General features: G+C 55.1%; 1 protein-coding gene across 5 annotated transcripts in view; it reads left to right on the top strand.

The window, feature by feature from the left end:
• PPP2R2B (protein phosphatase 2 regulatory subunit Bbeta) overlaps positions 1–15,629 on the top strand; it is a 61,605-nt gene extending 45,976 nt beyond the window's left edge. For 3 of the 5 annotated variants that reach the window (XM_040078476.2, XM_040078478.1, XM_040078479.2), the window contains 8 exons: positions 2,650–2,747; positions 3,935–4,100; positions 5,387–5,499; positions 9,810–9,987; positions 11,229–11,393; positions 12,340–12,509; positions 13,066–13,157; positions 13,676–15,629. In XM_040078476.2, coding sequence (XP_039934410.1) covers positions 2,650–2,747; positions 3,935–4,100; positions 5,387–5,499; positions 9,810–9,987; positions 11,229–11,393; positions 12,340–12,509; positions 13,066–13,157; positions 13,676–13,955 — 1,262 coding nt within the window. In that variant the 3' untranslated portion in view covers positions 13,956–15,629. The remainder of the gene's footprint in view (positions 1–2,649; positions 2,748–3,934; positions 4,101–5,386; positions 5,500–9,809; positions 9,988–11,228; positions 11,394–12,339; positions 12,510–13,065; positions 13,158–13,675) is intronic. The other 2 variants (XR_005703154.2, XR_005703155.1) reach the window with 1 other exon arrangement.
• The last annotated feature ends 1,950 nt before the right edge of the window (positions 15,630–17,579 follow it).

The following is a 17,579-nucleotide window of genomic DNA, read 5'->3' on the forward strand; positions in this document are numbered from 1 at the left end:
TAGAGGTTTTTTTTTTTTTAATATTTAGGGTATTTTTTTTAACGTATGAAAGGTGTTGTTAGCCAGGCTCTGTTGGTATCCTTGTCTAAGTCCTGATGATGGGCATGAGTAACCAGCAGGTCTGGGAGGATCTGTGGACCTGAAACCCCTTTCTCTGCAGGTGCAGTGTAAAGGGGCGGCTGGGCTGGGGTGGCCCAAGGGTGTCTGTGGTGCCTGGGCCTGGTGTATGAGACCACAGCCCTGCTCACAGGCTGGTGGATTAGATCATGTCTGAAAAATGCCTCACTGCAGCGCACAAAGTTATTTTTAATTCATTGAAGAGGGAATGACCTAAAACTGGCAGCTGGTAATGGACAGGATTAAATAGAGCAAAACAGGTACATTTTCAACTGAGTAATTTTAGAAGGAGGCAGCATGTTTCATTATGAGGTGCACGTTAGCACTTCCCAGCCATAGCCGCTGAGTCCCCTGGCTGCTGCTGGAGCAGTTCCCAGCCTGTTCCCAGCGCCATCCACGTGGCGCCTCGGTGACACCGGGCTCAGCCTGTGACATTGCAGCAATGCTCTCCAGGGTGGGGGACACCTGCTGCAGGAATGAGCACCTCTGTGTGAGCCAGGGTTGGGCTGGAGCTGCTGAGCCAGACTTGGTGCCAAACACAGGATTTCACTGCTTGGAGGTGTCTGAGTTTGGCTCCTGTGGGCAGCCGTGGTTGCAGTTACCTGTGGGAGCGGGAGGCTGCTTTGGGTTATCTTCCCAGGGATGTGTTTGTTCTCACGTGTGTGAGACCCAGTGGCCATTCCATGAAATTGCGGATTGCGTTCTGGTTCTGCGGGACTGTCACAGGCTGTAGTGAGATGAACAGGTTCCAGCAGCACAGACAGAATTTGCCCCATCCCAGGGTTCCTCCCCAGCCTCTGACAAGTGTTAAAAATGCCCGTCCTGCCCTTTGGGAGGAATTCGCCGAATGTCGTGCTTGTGCAACTTTGCTAAATGGGAATGATAGTTAACCAATAGTTCAGATCCAAACAAGAGAGGAGAGCAGGTGATCTGAAGAAGTTCTGAATCCATTCCATAGCCTTCACTCCAAAAGACTGAGATCTCTGCCAGGTGCTGCCCACACCCGGCTGCAGTCCACGCCACTGGTGTGAGCCAGAGTGGAGCTCAGCCCCTCTGCAGCACTCCTCAGCCTTCCCGAGTGTTGGCAGCAGATGGTTAAACCCTTCATGGCACAGTGTACCGGCCACTGCGGCCACGAGGCACACGGGTTCCATGTCAAGGAATGAAGTGTTTTGCCTTGGAGCTCTCTAGGTCACTGCCAGCCAGCCTAGCCTGTGAGTAGTGGTGTGTGTGGTGAGCACTGGTGTATTTTGGTGAGCACTGGTGTGTGTGTGTGGGGTGTGTGGTGTGTGTGGTGTGAGTGCCCCTGGCTGCAGCACAGTGGGCACAGTGAGCACAGTGGGCACAGTGGGCACAGTGGGCACAGCCAGCGTTTGCAGCTGTGGTCAGTGCTGTGACCTGCCCAGAGCCTGGGGCTGCAACCCAGCCAGTGCTGGTGCTGCAGAAGTGAGAAGGGCTGGGAATGCAGACGGCAGGAGTGAGCTGGCAGCTGTTATGGCCAGGTGCTGTTCATGGCAGAATCCATCCTGCACCAGTGCTGAGGCTCCAAGGCTGCATCATTCTTCCAGTTCCCCAGCTTTGTGCTGGTGGAGTGCGTCTCCCCAGGCAGTGGATGAGCACCAGTTGGGCGTTAATTGCCGTGGAATTAACCTCTGACATTCTTCTAAAAATAGGCCAAATAAATCCAATCATTAGCAGCTCACGCCTGCGTTGCCTCAAGGGTAAACACTGCAGATGAAAGCGTTTGTAGTTACAGGTCTCTGCATCCCCTGGTTCCTGCTGCCACTGAGCCCAGAACCCTGGAGATGGTGCCTGGCTTGTGGGGAAGCGGAATGGTGTGAGTGCAGTGGCTTTTCGGCTGATGGAGGGCTGGAAGGCATCACTTTAAATTACCTTGGTAGGCGATGGCAGGTTCAGCAGAGGGCAGAGGAAAGCAGCAAATGTAGATGCGGTCACCTGAGCTGTTCTACCTGGGGACCTCAGGGAGAGAGGACAAAGCTGTTTTAATTTGTCTGCACCCTCTCCCCTGAGGGTGAAGGCAAACCACCACCCCAGGCAGAGGGTGGCACAAGGTGGGAGCAAGATCTGCCTGTCAGCCAGGTGCTGAGATGAGATGCTGGGGAACCCTTCCCGGGTCCCAGGAATTTATTGATCACCCCAAGTGGTTCAGGCAACTCCCCAAGGCATGAGGGGAGTATGTTGTGCCCTGCTGTGCCCTGCTGTGCTGCCCAGCCCTGTGCTGCTGACAGTGGTCCTCAGGCTGCATTTAGCCCAGGCACAGTAACTGGAAATCCCACTGGAACCGGTGCTGGGGCACAGGCCAGGGCAGGGGGCAGGAGCACCGGGCAGGTCTGCAGCACAGCTCCGAAATGCCGAGCCCGTTTAGTGTTAGAGGCGATGGAAAATCAGGGATTTCTGGAGGTGCCACAGGGCGCTGGTGGGGCATGTAGCTGTGTGGGGCATGGTGCTTTCTGGATGCCTGTGGAAGTCAGCCTGCAGTTACTTGAATTGTCTTTGTCTTCTCTTTACCAGCTGACATCATCTCCACAGTTGAGTTCAACCACACTGGAGAGTTACTGGCAACAGGGGACAAGGGGGGCCGTGTTGTAATATTTCAGCGTGAGCAGGAGGTAAGTGCCACTGAATGCAAAACGCCCATTTTATCCTTTTAAGTGAAGCGTCCTGCTGTTCCCTAATCCGCCTGTGTCACTCCTAAACTCAGGGCTCTCCTGGCATACTATGAGCTGAAAAGCAGCTATTAACACCAGCAGGGCCAGATTTCCTCCTGCCAAACACCCTCCAAATGTCACATTGCCTGCGTTCTTCTGCTCCAGCTGGGATCAGGCAGCACATCTGAGTGTGTGACGAGTGCCCACCTTGGAGATGACGCCACCTCAAGAACGCCTCATGCCACCAAAATTCTGGAGAATGTAGATGGATACAACAATTAAGTTTCCCTTCCAAAACTTTGCCCAGGAAGTGTCAGCAAATGCTCTGTTGGCAGCTGGAGGTTGTGCCTGCTGGAGAAGTGTGTGCTCAGCCCTCGGCACGGCCTTGCGCTGGTGGGCACCTGGCCAGCCTGGCTGGGGGAGCTGTGCCAGCTCCTGCTGCCTGGGACAGTGCCCACCATTTCCAAAGCTGTCCCAGTTAGCTGCTGGGGCCTGAGCTGGCAGGACCTGTCCTCAGCTGCGCTGGAAGGAATGCATCAGACCTGGCCATGAGACATGTCATGGTCCAGTGATGGTTTTACATTTTTCTCAAAGTAAAATCTTTGACATTATTTTTACATACGCTGAGGAGAACTTAGTGGTTAACCATCACATGTGTAGATACTTATCAGCCTTTCCAGCACTATTTCATTTCTCCTTTTCTTCTCATTTCATTATTCTACTGCTTTTCTTGAACTTTAAGCCTCCAGCATCACTCTGAATGCATCCACTCAGCTCAAGGGGACATCAGCTCAAGGCTTCACGACCCAAACCAAGGCTGCCCATCCTGTACCTGTAGCTGCTGCCAGCAGCTCTTCTGTGGCTGGGTTCAGCACCTGGCAGGAGCTGGCGCTCGGTCCCAGCCATTCACCAGGGACAGACGATGGGGTGGGATATGTTCCTGCTGCCTTCCCTCTCCATTCCCTCTCTGTTTCCACTCCATTCCCTGTCCATTTCTTCTCCCATCCCGCTCCATCCCCACAGAGCACACCAGGAGCTCTGGTGTCAGCAGGGCTGTGCCCGGGCGCTCAGCCCCACGCTGGCTGTCACCAGCCCCAGAGCGCCCTGAGCCAGCTGCCAACACCTCCAGCCCCTCCTGTCCCTTGCAGAGCAAGAACCAGCCCCACCGCAGGGGAGAGTACAATGTCTACAGCACCTTCCAGAGCCATGAGCCAGAGTTCGATTACCTGAAGAGCCTGGAGATTGAGGAGAAGATCAATAAGATACGATGGCTGCCACAGCAGAACGCGGCGTATTTCCTGCTCTCCACCAACGGTACGTGGCCGTGCTGGCCCGCTGCTTCAGGGCTCTGCCTCCCACCGCCAGGCACAGTCTTCCCTGTGGTGTTTCTTTGGGGAAATACTTGTTAAAAACCCTCTCTGCAGGGTAACACAGGTGTCTTGGGGGAATGGGTCTGGCAGAGCTCAATCCCTGTGCACCAGGTGAATTTCATGGCAGCTCCTCCCTCTGAGGGAGAGAGGGAGGCTTCTGACCTGCTGACAACTTATATTTTTTATTCTATGGATCCTGGGAATTTTATTTTTTTAAAAAAAAACAAACCGCAGGTGTTTTATTTCAATTTGCAGTTGTGTTTGGCTCAGCAGTTCCATGTTATGTTCTGATAGATATCATGAGGATCTAAGAATATTACTTGGGATGAATGGGACCTTAAGATGGATGTGACTTAATTACTTCAGGGGAAAAGGAGGGGTCTCATTATCTTCCGTAACCAACTTACTTTGTGTTATAGAATTGACTCTATTGATCATTGTAATAAAATTCAAAGACTTATTAAACTCATTTGGGGGAAAATCCTTGAAATGCAATGAAGATTAATTATACAGCATAATGTTCTGTTAATTGAGTTTTTAAATAGTTTTTTGATTAACAGGGATATTACCTTTCCATTAGGTGGTGTTCCATATGCAGGCAGGTTATCAAAACAATTAGTTTGCAAATACTTCTATGTTATGCTGTTTCTTTTTGTTCTTACTGTTACACTGACATTTTATAGTGAACCCCCCAAAACAGAGCACGTTAATAAAAACAAAATTAATTGGCGCTGCTTTGGAGTTGCTGTGTAGGAGAGAAAATGAAGATGGATGATGGGGTTTTGTATGAAACCTGGTGGAAGAGATGATAAAGTATGGATGGAGTCCCTGCCAGGAGGGAGTGAAAAAACCACCATTATTCACAATAACCCCACGTGTTCTTTCTGCGGGGGCTCAGGGGGTGTGATGCTGGGAGGAGACGGAGCTGCCTTCAGTCCTGGTGTGCGCTGGGCTCTGCACCCTTCTGGGAGGGGAGCGTCAGCCTGACCCGGGGTGAGCTACAGACGCCTGTTGTGCCTCAGGGGCATGCCCAGGGCCGGTGCGCCCTGCACTCTGCTCCTCTGCGAGGCTGTGCACCAGCAGCGTGCTGCGGGCACGGGAACATCTGTCCCCACTTCCAGCACGTGGCACCGGGGACACAGGAGGGTTTTCCAGCCGCTGTGGCCTTGGTGTGTCCGTCAGTGGGCAGCCAGGGAGCGGCCACCACGGTGCTCTCCTCTCTCCCCCCAGACAAGACTGTGAAGCTGTGGAAGGTCAGCGAGCGGGACAAGAGGCCGGAGGGATACAACCTCAAGGATGAGGACGGCCGTCTCCGAGACCCCTCCATGATCACCGTGCTGCGGGTGAGTGTGGGGGGAGCGTGGCTGCTGAGGAGCCGTTCCCTGCAGGGTCTGGGATGAAATTTGCTGCTGCTGGTGTCACCTGTGTGCCCCGGGACCTGCAGTGCCCTCCTGCCGCGGTCGGTTGGTGCTCAAGGGCGTCCTGGTACCGGCGGCAGGTGCTGTGGCCGGTGCATGGGCACGGCAGTGCGTGAGGGAGCTCCGTGGATGCCCGGGCTGTGCTGATGCTGGGCAGACGTGCTGCCAGCGTTGTGTCCCGTGTCTGGTACCCCGGTGCCACAGTGTGCTGTGCTGCCCCACGGGCTGGGCCCATCCCAGTGAGGAGGCAGGGCAGAAGCTCTCCCAGCTTGCAGCGTTCCCAAATGCTGCTGTAGGAGCAGAAGTACTTCCTCCAAATGAGTTTTCCTCCTGGTCATGACATTGATCATACCGGACCATCTCGTAATTTATTAACACCCGGTCAGAATTTGCGTTTTGAGTACTGGTGGGTTTTGTATTTATACATATAAAATTGTTACTATGATTGTGCTTGCCGCACTTTGTGGGTCCCAGTTCCGCTGTGCATGAAGCCATTGAAAACCCTGGGCAGGCATTTAATTCTTGTCTCTGCACAGGGCTGCTCCTGGTGACTGGCAGCATTTTTCTTTACAGAGCAAGAGAGCACTTATTTCGTGTAGATGTGTATCTGCTGTTACGTTTCAGGCAGCATTTCCAGCCTGACAGGCTGACACCTGACAGCCTGTTGGAGAGGTTTGCTCGGCGTCTGGCTGTCAGAGCCGGGGCTGTCAGCCCTCGGCAGGTTGGGAGGCAGGATTTGGAAAGGCAGGAGTGTTAAAGGTGTTATCCCAGGTGGTGCTTCCTTCTCTGGTCAAACGCACTGGGAAGGGCTTGGGATTTCTTTCTCCCCTGTAGAAAATCATACTGAAACATCAGAGATATCAGGGTTGGAGTCCACTCACTGCCCTGAAAGTTTCAGCCTTTGTTTTACTCTCAGCCCATGCACTTCAGGCAGCAGTTCAGCGCTGTGAGCCTGGAGGAGCTGCTGTCTGGTGTCTGCCACTGCACGGGGGTCAGGCGCTGCCATTCCTGCTCCTGGCAGAGGCACAGGGCACCGGGAGGTCAAACACATTTTAAGAGCTCGCTGTGGTGCTTATTTCTATCTGCTGTGAAGTGCCTGTGGTCCCTGAGGACAAAAGATTGAGGCGTCTTCCACCAGCCCCATTTAATCCAATGTTTTGATGATTTTACTTAGATATTTACATAGCTGTAACCGTGTTGCTGCAGCTTTGTGTAAATCTGACGTGTAATTGTCCTGTGATGAGTGTGCTTTAAATTAAAGCCACATCCATCCATGGTTTAATTTTCACCCACAGACAAGTGAAAAAGGATTTTAAATCCACCTTGCTGTCATAATTTCTCACCCATTTGGCTTAATGGTTTAAATGCACTTGATGAGCATCATCCTCTGAGGAATTTCTACAAAAGGAATATTTAACTCTGCTCAGGCTGTGTAGTGAGGTGTTTACTGTCATTAGAAGAGCTCTGCTGATTTGAATCGCCCCCAGTCTAATAGCTGCAAGCCCTCTGACCTTGTGTGCCTGCCTCGGTGTGCTCCGAGCGTCCCTGCTCTACCCGTGCCTGGGACGTAGGAGGAGATAATTAACACGAGTGATATCCAGGGCTTAAACCTTTTCAAGGAGAGGCTGTTCTGGCTTTGGTCCCTCACAGCAGGGCAGTCTGCGGTGACACCTCAGGTGCCCCGGGGGCCGGCGGGCGCTGGGGGCTGTGGGCGCTGGCTGCAGGCTGTGCTGCTGCTGGGGGCGTGCAGGGCCATGGTGTGCCCGGCTCTTCACGTCTGCAGCTGTCACAGAGCCCTCTCTTAAGAGCTGCCACTTCACTCCCTCAGTGCCAGCAAATTCCATCATAAATCCTGGTTTGTGTCTCCCATTTTGCCGAAGCACTCAGATTTCTTGGACCCTGTGCACAGTTGCCCAGGGAGGCTGTGCTGTGCCCCCTCATCTGGTTCCCCTGACAGCAATCCCAGCGTGGCTGTGATGGGAGGTGCCTTGGAGGAGGTCTGCTGTGCTGCTGCTGCCTTTCTGCCTCATTAAAGAGATGTGCCTCTTTTCCCTGTACACCTTCTGCAGAGCGTTTCAGTGACGAGGCAGGGACAAGAGATGGGAGCAGCAGCCCCATCGGCTGCGTGGATAAGCAGCGAGGCAGCAGCTCTGTTCTCCTGCAGGAAGGTCCCTTCTGCGTGTCCCAGGGCATGTCGAATGTGACAGAATTCTGAGCAGTGTGAAGTTGTCATTGTAGTGTTTGATGCTCATTTCGTCTGCAAAATGCTAAGCCTGGGGTGTCATTGGGCAGTCACAGAATGTAACTTATGTAGGTAGGAAAGGAATGTTGGGGAGTGGGCCTGGAGGAGCTCAGCTGCTGGGGCCGGTGGAAAACTCCCTGGATTTATCCCTGAGCACTTGCTCTGCTCCCCCATTTGCCAGGAACCAGATTACAGTTTCCTTCTCGGGGACTCAAGGCTGGGGTCAATCCAAGCTTCAGCTTGACTAATCCCACTGGAGCAAATCCCGTGGAGCACGCTGAGCTCTGCCCGTGCTGCTGTGGGGCAGGGTTCTGCTGACCCCACACTGCTGCTGTGCTGGCCTGGCACTGCCACTGCCACTGCCACTGCTCAGCTGTCACCAGAGGGGGAAGTGTGTCCTGCTGTAGACGCAGGAGCAAGAAAAGCTCTCCCCATCTGGCAGTTCAGAGCCTGGCCGGTCAGGGTGAGTGCAGCGGCAGGTTGCAGGGTCAGCTGCCTGCGGCCAGTTCCAGCACAGCTGTCAGGTAACCACAGAGCTATAGCTGCAGCTGGTCACCCTGGCGAGCTGGGGATGGGGTAGATGCCTAATGGATTATTTATTGGAACTTTCGTGGCCTCTGCTCTGGCACTTAGGGTCTCCCCAGGACTTGGCTCTGAAGTAATGTGTGGAGAATGTTCTTGGCTTAAGAGTTTTAAGTGGTTGTGAGTGATTGCCACGTAGGAATGAGTAGGGAATTGTGCTGAGGCACCGGGAGCTGCAGGTGCCGGTGCTGCTGCCAGCCCCGGATTGCCCAGACTGGGGACAGGAACTAGCCCAGGGTCTGACTGAGCTGTGCTGGGCCACAGAGCCTCCTGGCTGAGCAGAATCTGCTGCCCAAGCCCTTGCTGTGCTGGTTTTAGTGCCCAGGCAGGCCCAGTGCAGTCACTGGAGCCTTTCTCTTGGCACAGCCCCGTGCTCCTCTGGCTGCACTGGCGCGGTCCCTGCGGTCCCGGGGCGAGGCGTGAGCTGCTGTCGCCAGCCCCAGCTGGCTGAGCGGGATCTGTCAGTGCAAACGATGCATCACTGGCCGTGTCAGCTGCAGTTAGCACGCAGGCTCATCACATTAGGCTCAGGCTCTGAGCTGGCAGCACCAGTGCTCTCGTGTCGCTCGTGGCCGTCACTCCCATCCCCACCTCTGCAGCCAAGGGAAACCTCTTCAGGCAGCACACAGAGAATACAAGCACAGGGAGCTTACACAGATAACACAATTAATGAAGTAACTGGAGGAAAGAGCTCACTGGTGAGCAGGAGCATGGGCTGACGCATTCCTGGTGTATTGAGTCGCCTTCAGAGCACTGTGTCCAAAGTTATTACTGACCCCACTCCTCATACACATTGTCCCCTCTGCATCTCCCCACTCCCCAATGGGTTGTGCTGATTCATCTAAAGGCAAACACCCACAGCTCTGTTCCTGGTCCTTCCCTCTGTCCCTGCCTGTGTGTCCCTGCTCCGCCCCTTCCCATCTCTTACCTCCATCACTTCACCGTGAGACAAGTGCAAAAAAGTTTAAAGAAAAAACGTGCAGACCTGGCTTTCTCAAGAAATGTAGTTCTGTCAGAAATGCTCCAGAAAATTCAGATCCTGGCTAACAGCGACAAAATGAGGCAGAAGAGGTTCTTTGGTAATTTTTTTTTTGCTTCAAAGCTGGAACAGCTGCTGCAGCAAGATCAGAGCCTGGTTTAGCGGGCCTTCACTGTGTCACTGTGCTCTAACCATCCTGGAGCCTCTCTCAAAATTAGACGACTTTTCGGTCTGTTCGTCTTTCTCACTCACTCGGGAAGGCATCAGGTTTCCCTGGAGAGAGCCTGTTAGGACTGGGTGGGTAGAAGCACGGGCAGCCAGAGCTCTGTGGGACCCTGTGAGGACATCCCCCCATGCCAGGTGCTGCCATGGCTCGGGGCAGACGGATGGACCCTGTCCCTGGGTGCTGACACTCTGCTCCTCATCCTGCAGGTCCCCGTGCTTCGGCCCATGGACCTGATGGTGGAGGCCACTCCCCGGAGGGTGTTTGCCAACGCACACACCTACCACATCAACTCCATCTCTGTCAACAGCGACTATGAGACCTACATGTCAGCCGATGACCTGAGGATAAACCTGTGGAATTTTGAAATCACAAATCAAAGTTTTAGTATCCTTTGGTGTGTGTGGCTCTGGGGACAGCCCTGGGTCCCAGTGAGGTGCAGGTCCAAGGGAAGCAGCCGGGCCGTGCCCACACCTGTGGGCATGGGGACAGAGCGGGCAGTGCAGCAGCTCTCTTAGCCCCACACCCAGCTGTGGTGCCTCGCTGCAGGAGCTTCACCCTCTGGCAAGGCTGGCAGGAGTTCAGGAGTACGAAACAGTGCTGCCTGCGGTGCACCTGCCTGCAGGGCACTGAGGGTCCCCAGGCCCAAGGGTCATTCTCAAGGCGCTGCCCTCCCATCTCTGCCTGTGCCGGGCTGTGTCCAGGCGAGGCATCCAGCACTCACATGGATCACATGGAGCCGCTCCCTCCAGGGCACAGGGCTCAGCTGGTGCTGCCGCTGCTGCTGTCACCCGAACTGTGGGTGACACGTTTCTGGATTTGCCTGCAGGGTCTGGTGGGGCGGGCAGGGGGGGTCTGCAGGTGATGGAGGAGACAGGTGCCTTGGGGAAGATGGAAGCACTAAGGCTGCGTTACTCCCTGCACTGGGTGACAGGCTGCCAGTCACCGCTGCACAAATGAGGTTGTGACAGTCACGCCTGTAACAGCCACATCGGAAATAATAAACAGGGCACGAATCATTGGTGGTGTTTATATGGTGTTTCCTGCTGAGAAATCCCTGGGGCGTGATTTAGGCAGATGGAGAGGATTTCAGCAGTCGCAGGCATGTGGCTGTGGGTGCTCTGAGTGGCTGCAGGAGAGTAGGGCTGTGGCGCCTGCTTATTTGCAAGGATGAGGGTGAGGAATACTGAATCTGTGTCAAGCCTCAGGGAGTTCACATGGCCCGAGGGACTTAGACAGGGATTTTCTCTTGGTTGTTGCACCCTGGGCTTTGCTGCCATCGCTGTTTTTGTACGGTTACTCACCGTGCCACCATATTGCACTAAAAGACATTTACTGCGGCCCGGGGTGGGTGGGCAGGTCAGGTCTCACGCCCCACCGAGGGCCTTCCAGCCCCTGTGGTAGCCGAGCTGGGGTTCCCAGCTCAGCAGAAGGCATGCCGGATCTTGGCCTTCCCCTGCTGGTGTGGGCCGGTCCCACCCCGTGCTGCGGTTTTGCCGTGAGGGTGATGCCTGCCCAGAGCACACGGTTCGAGGGCAGCCCCGGTGCCGGGAGACATCAGCTGGAGGCTGGGCTGGGCTGGCCTGGGCTGGGCTGGGCTGCGTGGGCTCCTTGACTAGCCCTGCCAGACATCGTGGACATCAAGCCGGCCAACATGGAGGAGCTGACGGAGGTGATCACGGCGGCCGAGTTCCACCCGCACCACTGCAACACCTTCGTGTACAGCAGCAGCAAGGGCACCATCCGCCTGTGCGACATGCGCACCGCCGCGCTCTGCGACCGCCACGCCAAGTGTGAGTGTGCCCCAGGGCCCTGGGGCAGAGAGCGCTGAGGGAGCGCGGGCACCCGCCTGGGCCTGGGGCCGCCCAGCGCCTCCTGCCCTTCTCGGGGGGTGCCCGGCTGCGGTGCCCAGGCCGCTCACCCTCCCCTGCGGGGCCGTCTCGGGGTTCAGCCAGCTCCCCGCGCAGAGGGGGCTGCTGTGGGCAGGGCAGCACCCGCTCGGTGCCGGAGAAAGTAGGTTTGTTGTGTAAGAGAGAATTAGCGCTCAGAAATCCTTTCCGTGAGCTCAGCAGCCCAGATCTGCTTCTGCAGCAGGAGCAAAGCCACACAAAAGCCTTCAGCCCAAAGCAAAAATAGCTGCCCTGAGCCCCTGCCCTGCCCGGCCGCTGGCTTTGGTTCACAGCCCCACTGAGGGACTGGGCAGCACCAGCTGTGTGCCGGGATCCCCACCCCGGCATCTCCTGTGTGTGTGTGCGTGCTGGGAGCCCAGTCATGGCACTGCCCATTCCCAGAGGCACCCAGTCGCAGAGCCCTCACAGGGAGACCGGTGCCTCATGACTGAGCTGCTGTGAGCAGCAGAGACACATCCTGGGTTCAGCTGCTTTCTGGCTGCCTGAGAGCTTTATTTTTTTCTTGTTGCTATCACTTTTTTTTAATGGGAAAAACCTCCAGGTTTCTGCTGGTGGTGAAAGGCCACAGCTCTGGGTCCTGCTGTGCCTTTTCTGCATTGTAGAGATCATTTATTGGGGCACTTCAGACGTTCTTCTCACAATACTGGAGCTCCACGACTTGGCGAGGGGGTGATAAACCTAAGTATATGCGGTGCTGGGTACAGCATCATGCGAGTGCTCTCTCCCAGAAGCTCCCTGTGGTGCCAGGACGGGGTGGCAGGGCCCTGGCCTGAGATCAAGGAGCTCCCACCTCAGCTAATGCTGGGGCTTGTTCTTTCCTCTTGTGCAGTTTTTGAAGAGCCTGAAGACCCAAGTAACCGGTCATTTTTTTCTGAGATCATCTCCTCAATCTCTGATGTCAAATTCAGCCACAGTGGAAGGTACATCATGACCCGGGACTACCTCACTGTCAAGGTGTGGGACTTGAACATGGAGAACCGGCCCATTGAGACCTACCAGGTGAGTGTGGCACAGCCAGGTGCATGCAGCCCCTGAGCTCACAGGTGCAGATCCCTCTCAGTTCCTTCCTGAGCCACTCTCTGAGCCAGTGGCAGGAGCGGTGGGTACGCACCTGTTGCGTGGGAGCTTCGTGCCTGTAGATGGTGGAAAGCAGAGACGTTAAAAGGGGGCTCAAGTGGCCTGGTGACCTGTCACCATGTCCCCAGGCTGCGGGCGGGTGAGGAGAGAATGCTCAGGTGCTGGCAGCTGGGAGAGGCGGGTGGGAGGCCTTGTGCAGAGCAGTAGCCCTGTCACCATCACCCTTTGGCAGGGGAATTCCCCTGGCACTGCCTGGCGGTGCCCAAGCCATGTGCAGGGTGTGGCTGGAGGTGCTTAGAGAAGAACGGTGGCGGTGGGAGGGCACAGGATGCCAGGCAGTGCCCAACGCTGCCAGCTCGGCTGTGGCGAGCCTGGGGCTGGGCTGGGTGCACCGGCCCCCGTTGGCCAGGCTGAGTCTGCCAGTCCCTGGGCTCTGCTGGTCACTGTGGGGGCCTCACCCTGTCCCTCCCACTGGCAGGTCCATGACTACCTGCGGAGCAAGCTCTGCTCGCTCTACGAGAACGACTGCATCTTTGACAAGTTTGAGTGCGTCTGGAATGGGTCTGACAGGTGAGCACGTGGCGGTGTGGCTGCCGTCAGCCCAGGGATGCTCGCTTTGGGTTGGCCCAGGGGGTCCCGTGGGCAGCCCCTTCCCTGGCCTTTGGCTGGGTGTGGGGTCTGGAGAGGGGCAGCAGGGACCATTTACCCCTGCAGCCTGTGCACAAGTGGGGGTGTCTGAGGGTCCTGCTCTCTCCTGGACAGAATCAGTTCCGCCTCTCTGTCACCCACAGCTGGAGAGGGTGGTGATGGGTTTAGTTCCAGATGTCCAGAATCTGGGAATAATGGGTATCTGGGTGTGACATACACCGAGCTGGGGGGCAGGAAGGCAGGAAGCGTGTGAGCCCCTGGCAGGGCTGTCACGGTTTTTGCCTGAGCCATCACAGTGAGCTGACAAGGCACAACTGGGCCTGAGACAAATTCCAGTGTTTACCCACATCTCATTATGCCTCTGGATGCTCAGTCTGCCTCTGGTCACCAGTAGTTTGCCTCTGAAAAGGTGTGAAAATTGCCCGTCCTTCCCTTTGCAGTGTCATCATGACCGGCTCCTACAACAACTTCTTCCGCATGTTCGACCGCAACACCAAGCGCGATGTGACGCTGGAGGCGTCGCGGGAGAACAGCAAACCCCGTGCCATCCTCAAACCCCGCAAGGTCTGCGTGGGTGGAAAGCGCAGGAAAGACGAGATCAGCGTGGACAGTCTGGACTTTAGCAAAAAGATCCTGCACACAGCTTGGCACCCCTCCGAGAACATCATCGCTGTGGCAGCCACGAACAACCTGTACATATTCCAGGACAAGGTTAACTAGGAGGACCAGGTGTTCTTTAGAAGTCTCATGTACTGATACCAGTAAACACAAGGTCTCAACTGTTCCTTTTCTTTCTTTCTTCTTTGTGTTCCTTTCCTTCCTGTTCTTTGTTCAGTTCCCGCTCTGCAGATCGCGGTTGTGCAGAGGAGCACTGGGGGCACCCCCAGACACCAGATTTACACAGGGAGAGCTGAGACTCTGTGTGTCTGGGGAGGCGGTGTGAGGCCTGGCTGTGCCGTGTCCCAGGCACGTCCCCAGGCAGTGCAGGGGTGGCAGTGGCCCTCAGCCGATGGCTGAGGACGTGATGTGGAGGGGGAGGGATTGATGGGGTAAAACACCGTGGGCTCTGGCCAGCTCTGGTGGCAGTGGTCCCACTCCAATTGCTTTAAACCTGATCCCAGAAATATTCCACCTTTTGTGTTGAAGATTGGAATGTTGCCTCCCTTTGCCATTTTCCACATTCGTCTTTTTATTACAATTATTTTGTGTTCTACCAACAGAGACAGCAAAACCAAACGTAAAATGGCAAAGTTCAGTTTTGCAATGGACAAGCTTAAGGGGAGGGGGGTATGTGCTGCACCTCCAGATGTGTCTGCTCCAGCCAGGTTGCCCCCCCAGCCCCCAGAACCCTCCTGAGGATTTGGCTTTGTAGATACTGTGGTGCCTTCTTTGGTATACGAAATACCTTTATAAACGATGCTTCCGACCTGCATTGATCGCAAACCAAACCAACCCTGGGCTCTGCTGCAGTTCTGGGCTTTGCTTTGGTCATTTTTCTCATTCTGTTGTGAGCTCTTGCATGTCGTGACTGACTGTCTCTCTCTTTCTCTCTCTCTCTCTCTCTCTCTTTCTCTCTTTTTAAATTAATTTATTTATTTATTCAATTTTTTTAAAGATAATGTATAAGTTGCTAATTTATGACCTAAAAAAAAATCCAACTGTATATTGCTGTTAGCCCCTGACTGTGTCAGAGACAGGCTGTCTGACGTCCTACATTATAATAACAACGATAATAATAATAAAACCAGTAACTCTTTCTCTTTGCATGGCGAGGCTGCCTCTTTCTACACTACAGACGGGTCAGGTCCGTCTTTACTTGAGCAACTGTTCATCAAAAAACGATTGACTGGATTTTCTGTAAATCTGAAAACTGCTCCTGCAGCAAGAAGCGAATGAAGTCAATTACAAAATTCAACACCGTCACTTCGGCAGTGGCTCCACAAGGGTGACCCTGTTGCCACCCCTCCCGAGGGGGCAGCTGGCACCCGCAGCACCCAAGGCCTTCAGGGATGGGACACGCGTCACCGTGGGCCGGGTGTCCCCAGGGACAGACAGCCTCTGTGCAGGCACCGTGAGGATCACGGCGTGTCCCGACCAGGGAAAGGGACTGCTACACACTCACAGAGCTCACGGACTGCGCGGAAAACCAGGAGCTGCTGGGAGGCAGGGCCCCCGCGCGCCACTTCCAGAGGAGCCATTCCAAGGGAAGAACAAAGTGCACTGGCTTACGGATTTATTCCAAGGGATGGCTTTCAGGAGTAACTTCTTTTTTAAATTGAAATGGTAAAATAAAATAGCAAGAGTAAATGAACCATTTTATAAGAAAATGCTCCTTTTTGGTTCTGTAAGGGAAGGCTGCGCTGCGGTGTCAGAAGTAAAGTTGTCCCAAACGTGTCCGCGTGCTGTCGATGCTGTTGCGCCTCTCACGCGTCGCGGCTCGGTGCTGTCTGGCGGTCCTGGGCTGGGGGTGGCTGCCAGGGCCGTGCTGACGAGGGATCCCCAAGAGGATCCCCAAGCCCCCGGGGTTCTGGGTCCCTCTGAGGGTGGGGACAGTGGGGCACTGTGTAATGTGCGAGTGGGAGCACTTGCAGGGCTCCCAGCACACAGGAGCCTCAGTGTCTGACACAGCCCTGGAAGGAGCTGCCGGCCCCGCCCCAGTCCCTGCCCTAATTCTGGGCTGCTCCTGGTGATGAATTCAAACAGCAGCCCTTAATTAGCAGCTGCAGGGCACAGACTGTGTGCTCAGGGAGATGTTCCTCAGACACTCATTCACCTAACATTAGCTACAGGTCCTTAATCAAACGAAGCAGCAGGAACCCAGCCCCGGCTCTGCTCCATCGGGTGCAGCGCAGTCTGGGTTGCTGGATCTGGTTGTTCCACAAGGCAGAACTTAGTTCAGCTTTTTTCAAAAGCAGCGTTTCTTTTCCTTTCTTAAGCTTGCTTGGATTTAACCTGTGCCCTGCTGTGAGTGCTTGGCCAAAGAGGGCAGGGCCAGGCAGGGGACCTGCTGGGCTGCCAGAGGAATGGTGCTAGGGAAGTTGCCAGCATCCCTTAAACCCAACCTTCTCTCTGGATGAGGATTCCACGGGCTGTCCCCCTACCTCCAGGGAAACTGGGGACTCTGCCTAAGGGCTGCCAGGGGGGACCAGCTCCATGGTCCACCAGCAGCACCCCCAGCCAGGAACCCTGCACATGGGCATGATTGCTTTATCACAGAATAAGCAAATAAATCTTTACAAACATCTGGTCTCCATAAACCAGATCAATTAAAATTAATAGGCATCATATTTAACGAACAAGCTCACAGTATTCTAAGCCAGCCAACAAACACACTGCTTCCCACTGGGCTGTGTTGAGCAAGAGGAAATCCAGTTACTGGCAGAGCCAGGGGGTGGGCACAGGGACGTGGCTCCCAGCACAGCGTCCTGCTGTGTCCCAGACACGACCACGGGCACACGGGAGGGCACCGTGCTGGCTGGCAGGGGCAGATGGGCCATGTGGGATGTGGGGAGGGCCAGGGGGTCCCCCTGTGCCCACCCTGTGCTGGGGAATCAGGGGGTGCTGTACTGGCAGCTGAGCCCCAGCTCTCATACAGGGAGATTGTCCCACAGCCCAGCCAGGGCTCCCCCAGCCCTGCAAGCCTCCTCAGCCAGCTGTGGCTGCACTTTCTGGGTGGGAGCTACACGTCCCACACGGTCTCACGCTTTTGGTGTTAGCCAGCTGCAATCCTCAGTGCTCCACTCCAGTCCCAGCAAAGGCACTGACTGACACTGGTTTCAGAAGTTTGGATAGCCCCACACCCTTGGAAGTGGCAGACACCATGAGGGGAGGGACACTTGCCCTGACTTTAGGGCACACACTCTCACTAGGAGCACCACAGAGCTCCACATTCTGCTGTCAGCAGCACAGGTCTCCCCAGACTGTCCCAGTCTTTGTCAAACAACCCCTCTCTGGATGCTCAGCCTGCAAGTCCTGGCCCTGGCCACCAACACCAACTGCTGACAAGAAATCACTTGTCAGGGTGAGGGAAGAAGGAAGGGACTCCTTCCCCAGCCCTCCTCTAAGAGCAAGAGACACATGTAAACACAAGCAGCAGAAAGAAACTGGCTCTGCAAGCACTGCCAGCTCATGTTTAAGCATCAGACAAAAGAGCTAAACTGGAAAATCATTCTGCTCACCCCCCTTGCCCACACGCCGACCCCGCACCGCTCAGTGCCACAGGCCCTGTTCTGCCGAGCACAGCCAAGAATGCAGGCAGTATCACTTCAGTCGTTTGCTTTACTCATAAATTCACAAGTCCAACAAAATCCAACAGAAATCGGGATTAGGCCTGTACAATCCATA

Source organism: Hirundo rustica, chromosome 14 (genome assembly GCF_015227805.2).
Source record: "Hirundo rustica isolate bHirRus1 chromosome 14, bHirRus1.pri.v3, whole genome shotgun sequence".
Taxonomy (NCBI): Eukaryota; Metazoa; Chordata; class Aves; order Passeriformes; family Hirundinidae; genus Hirundo; species Hirundo rustica.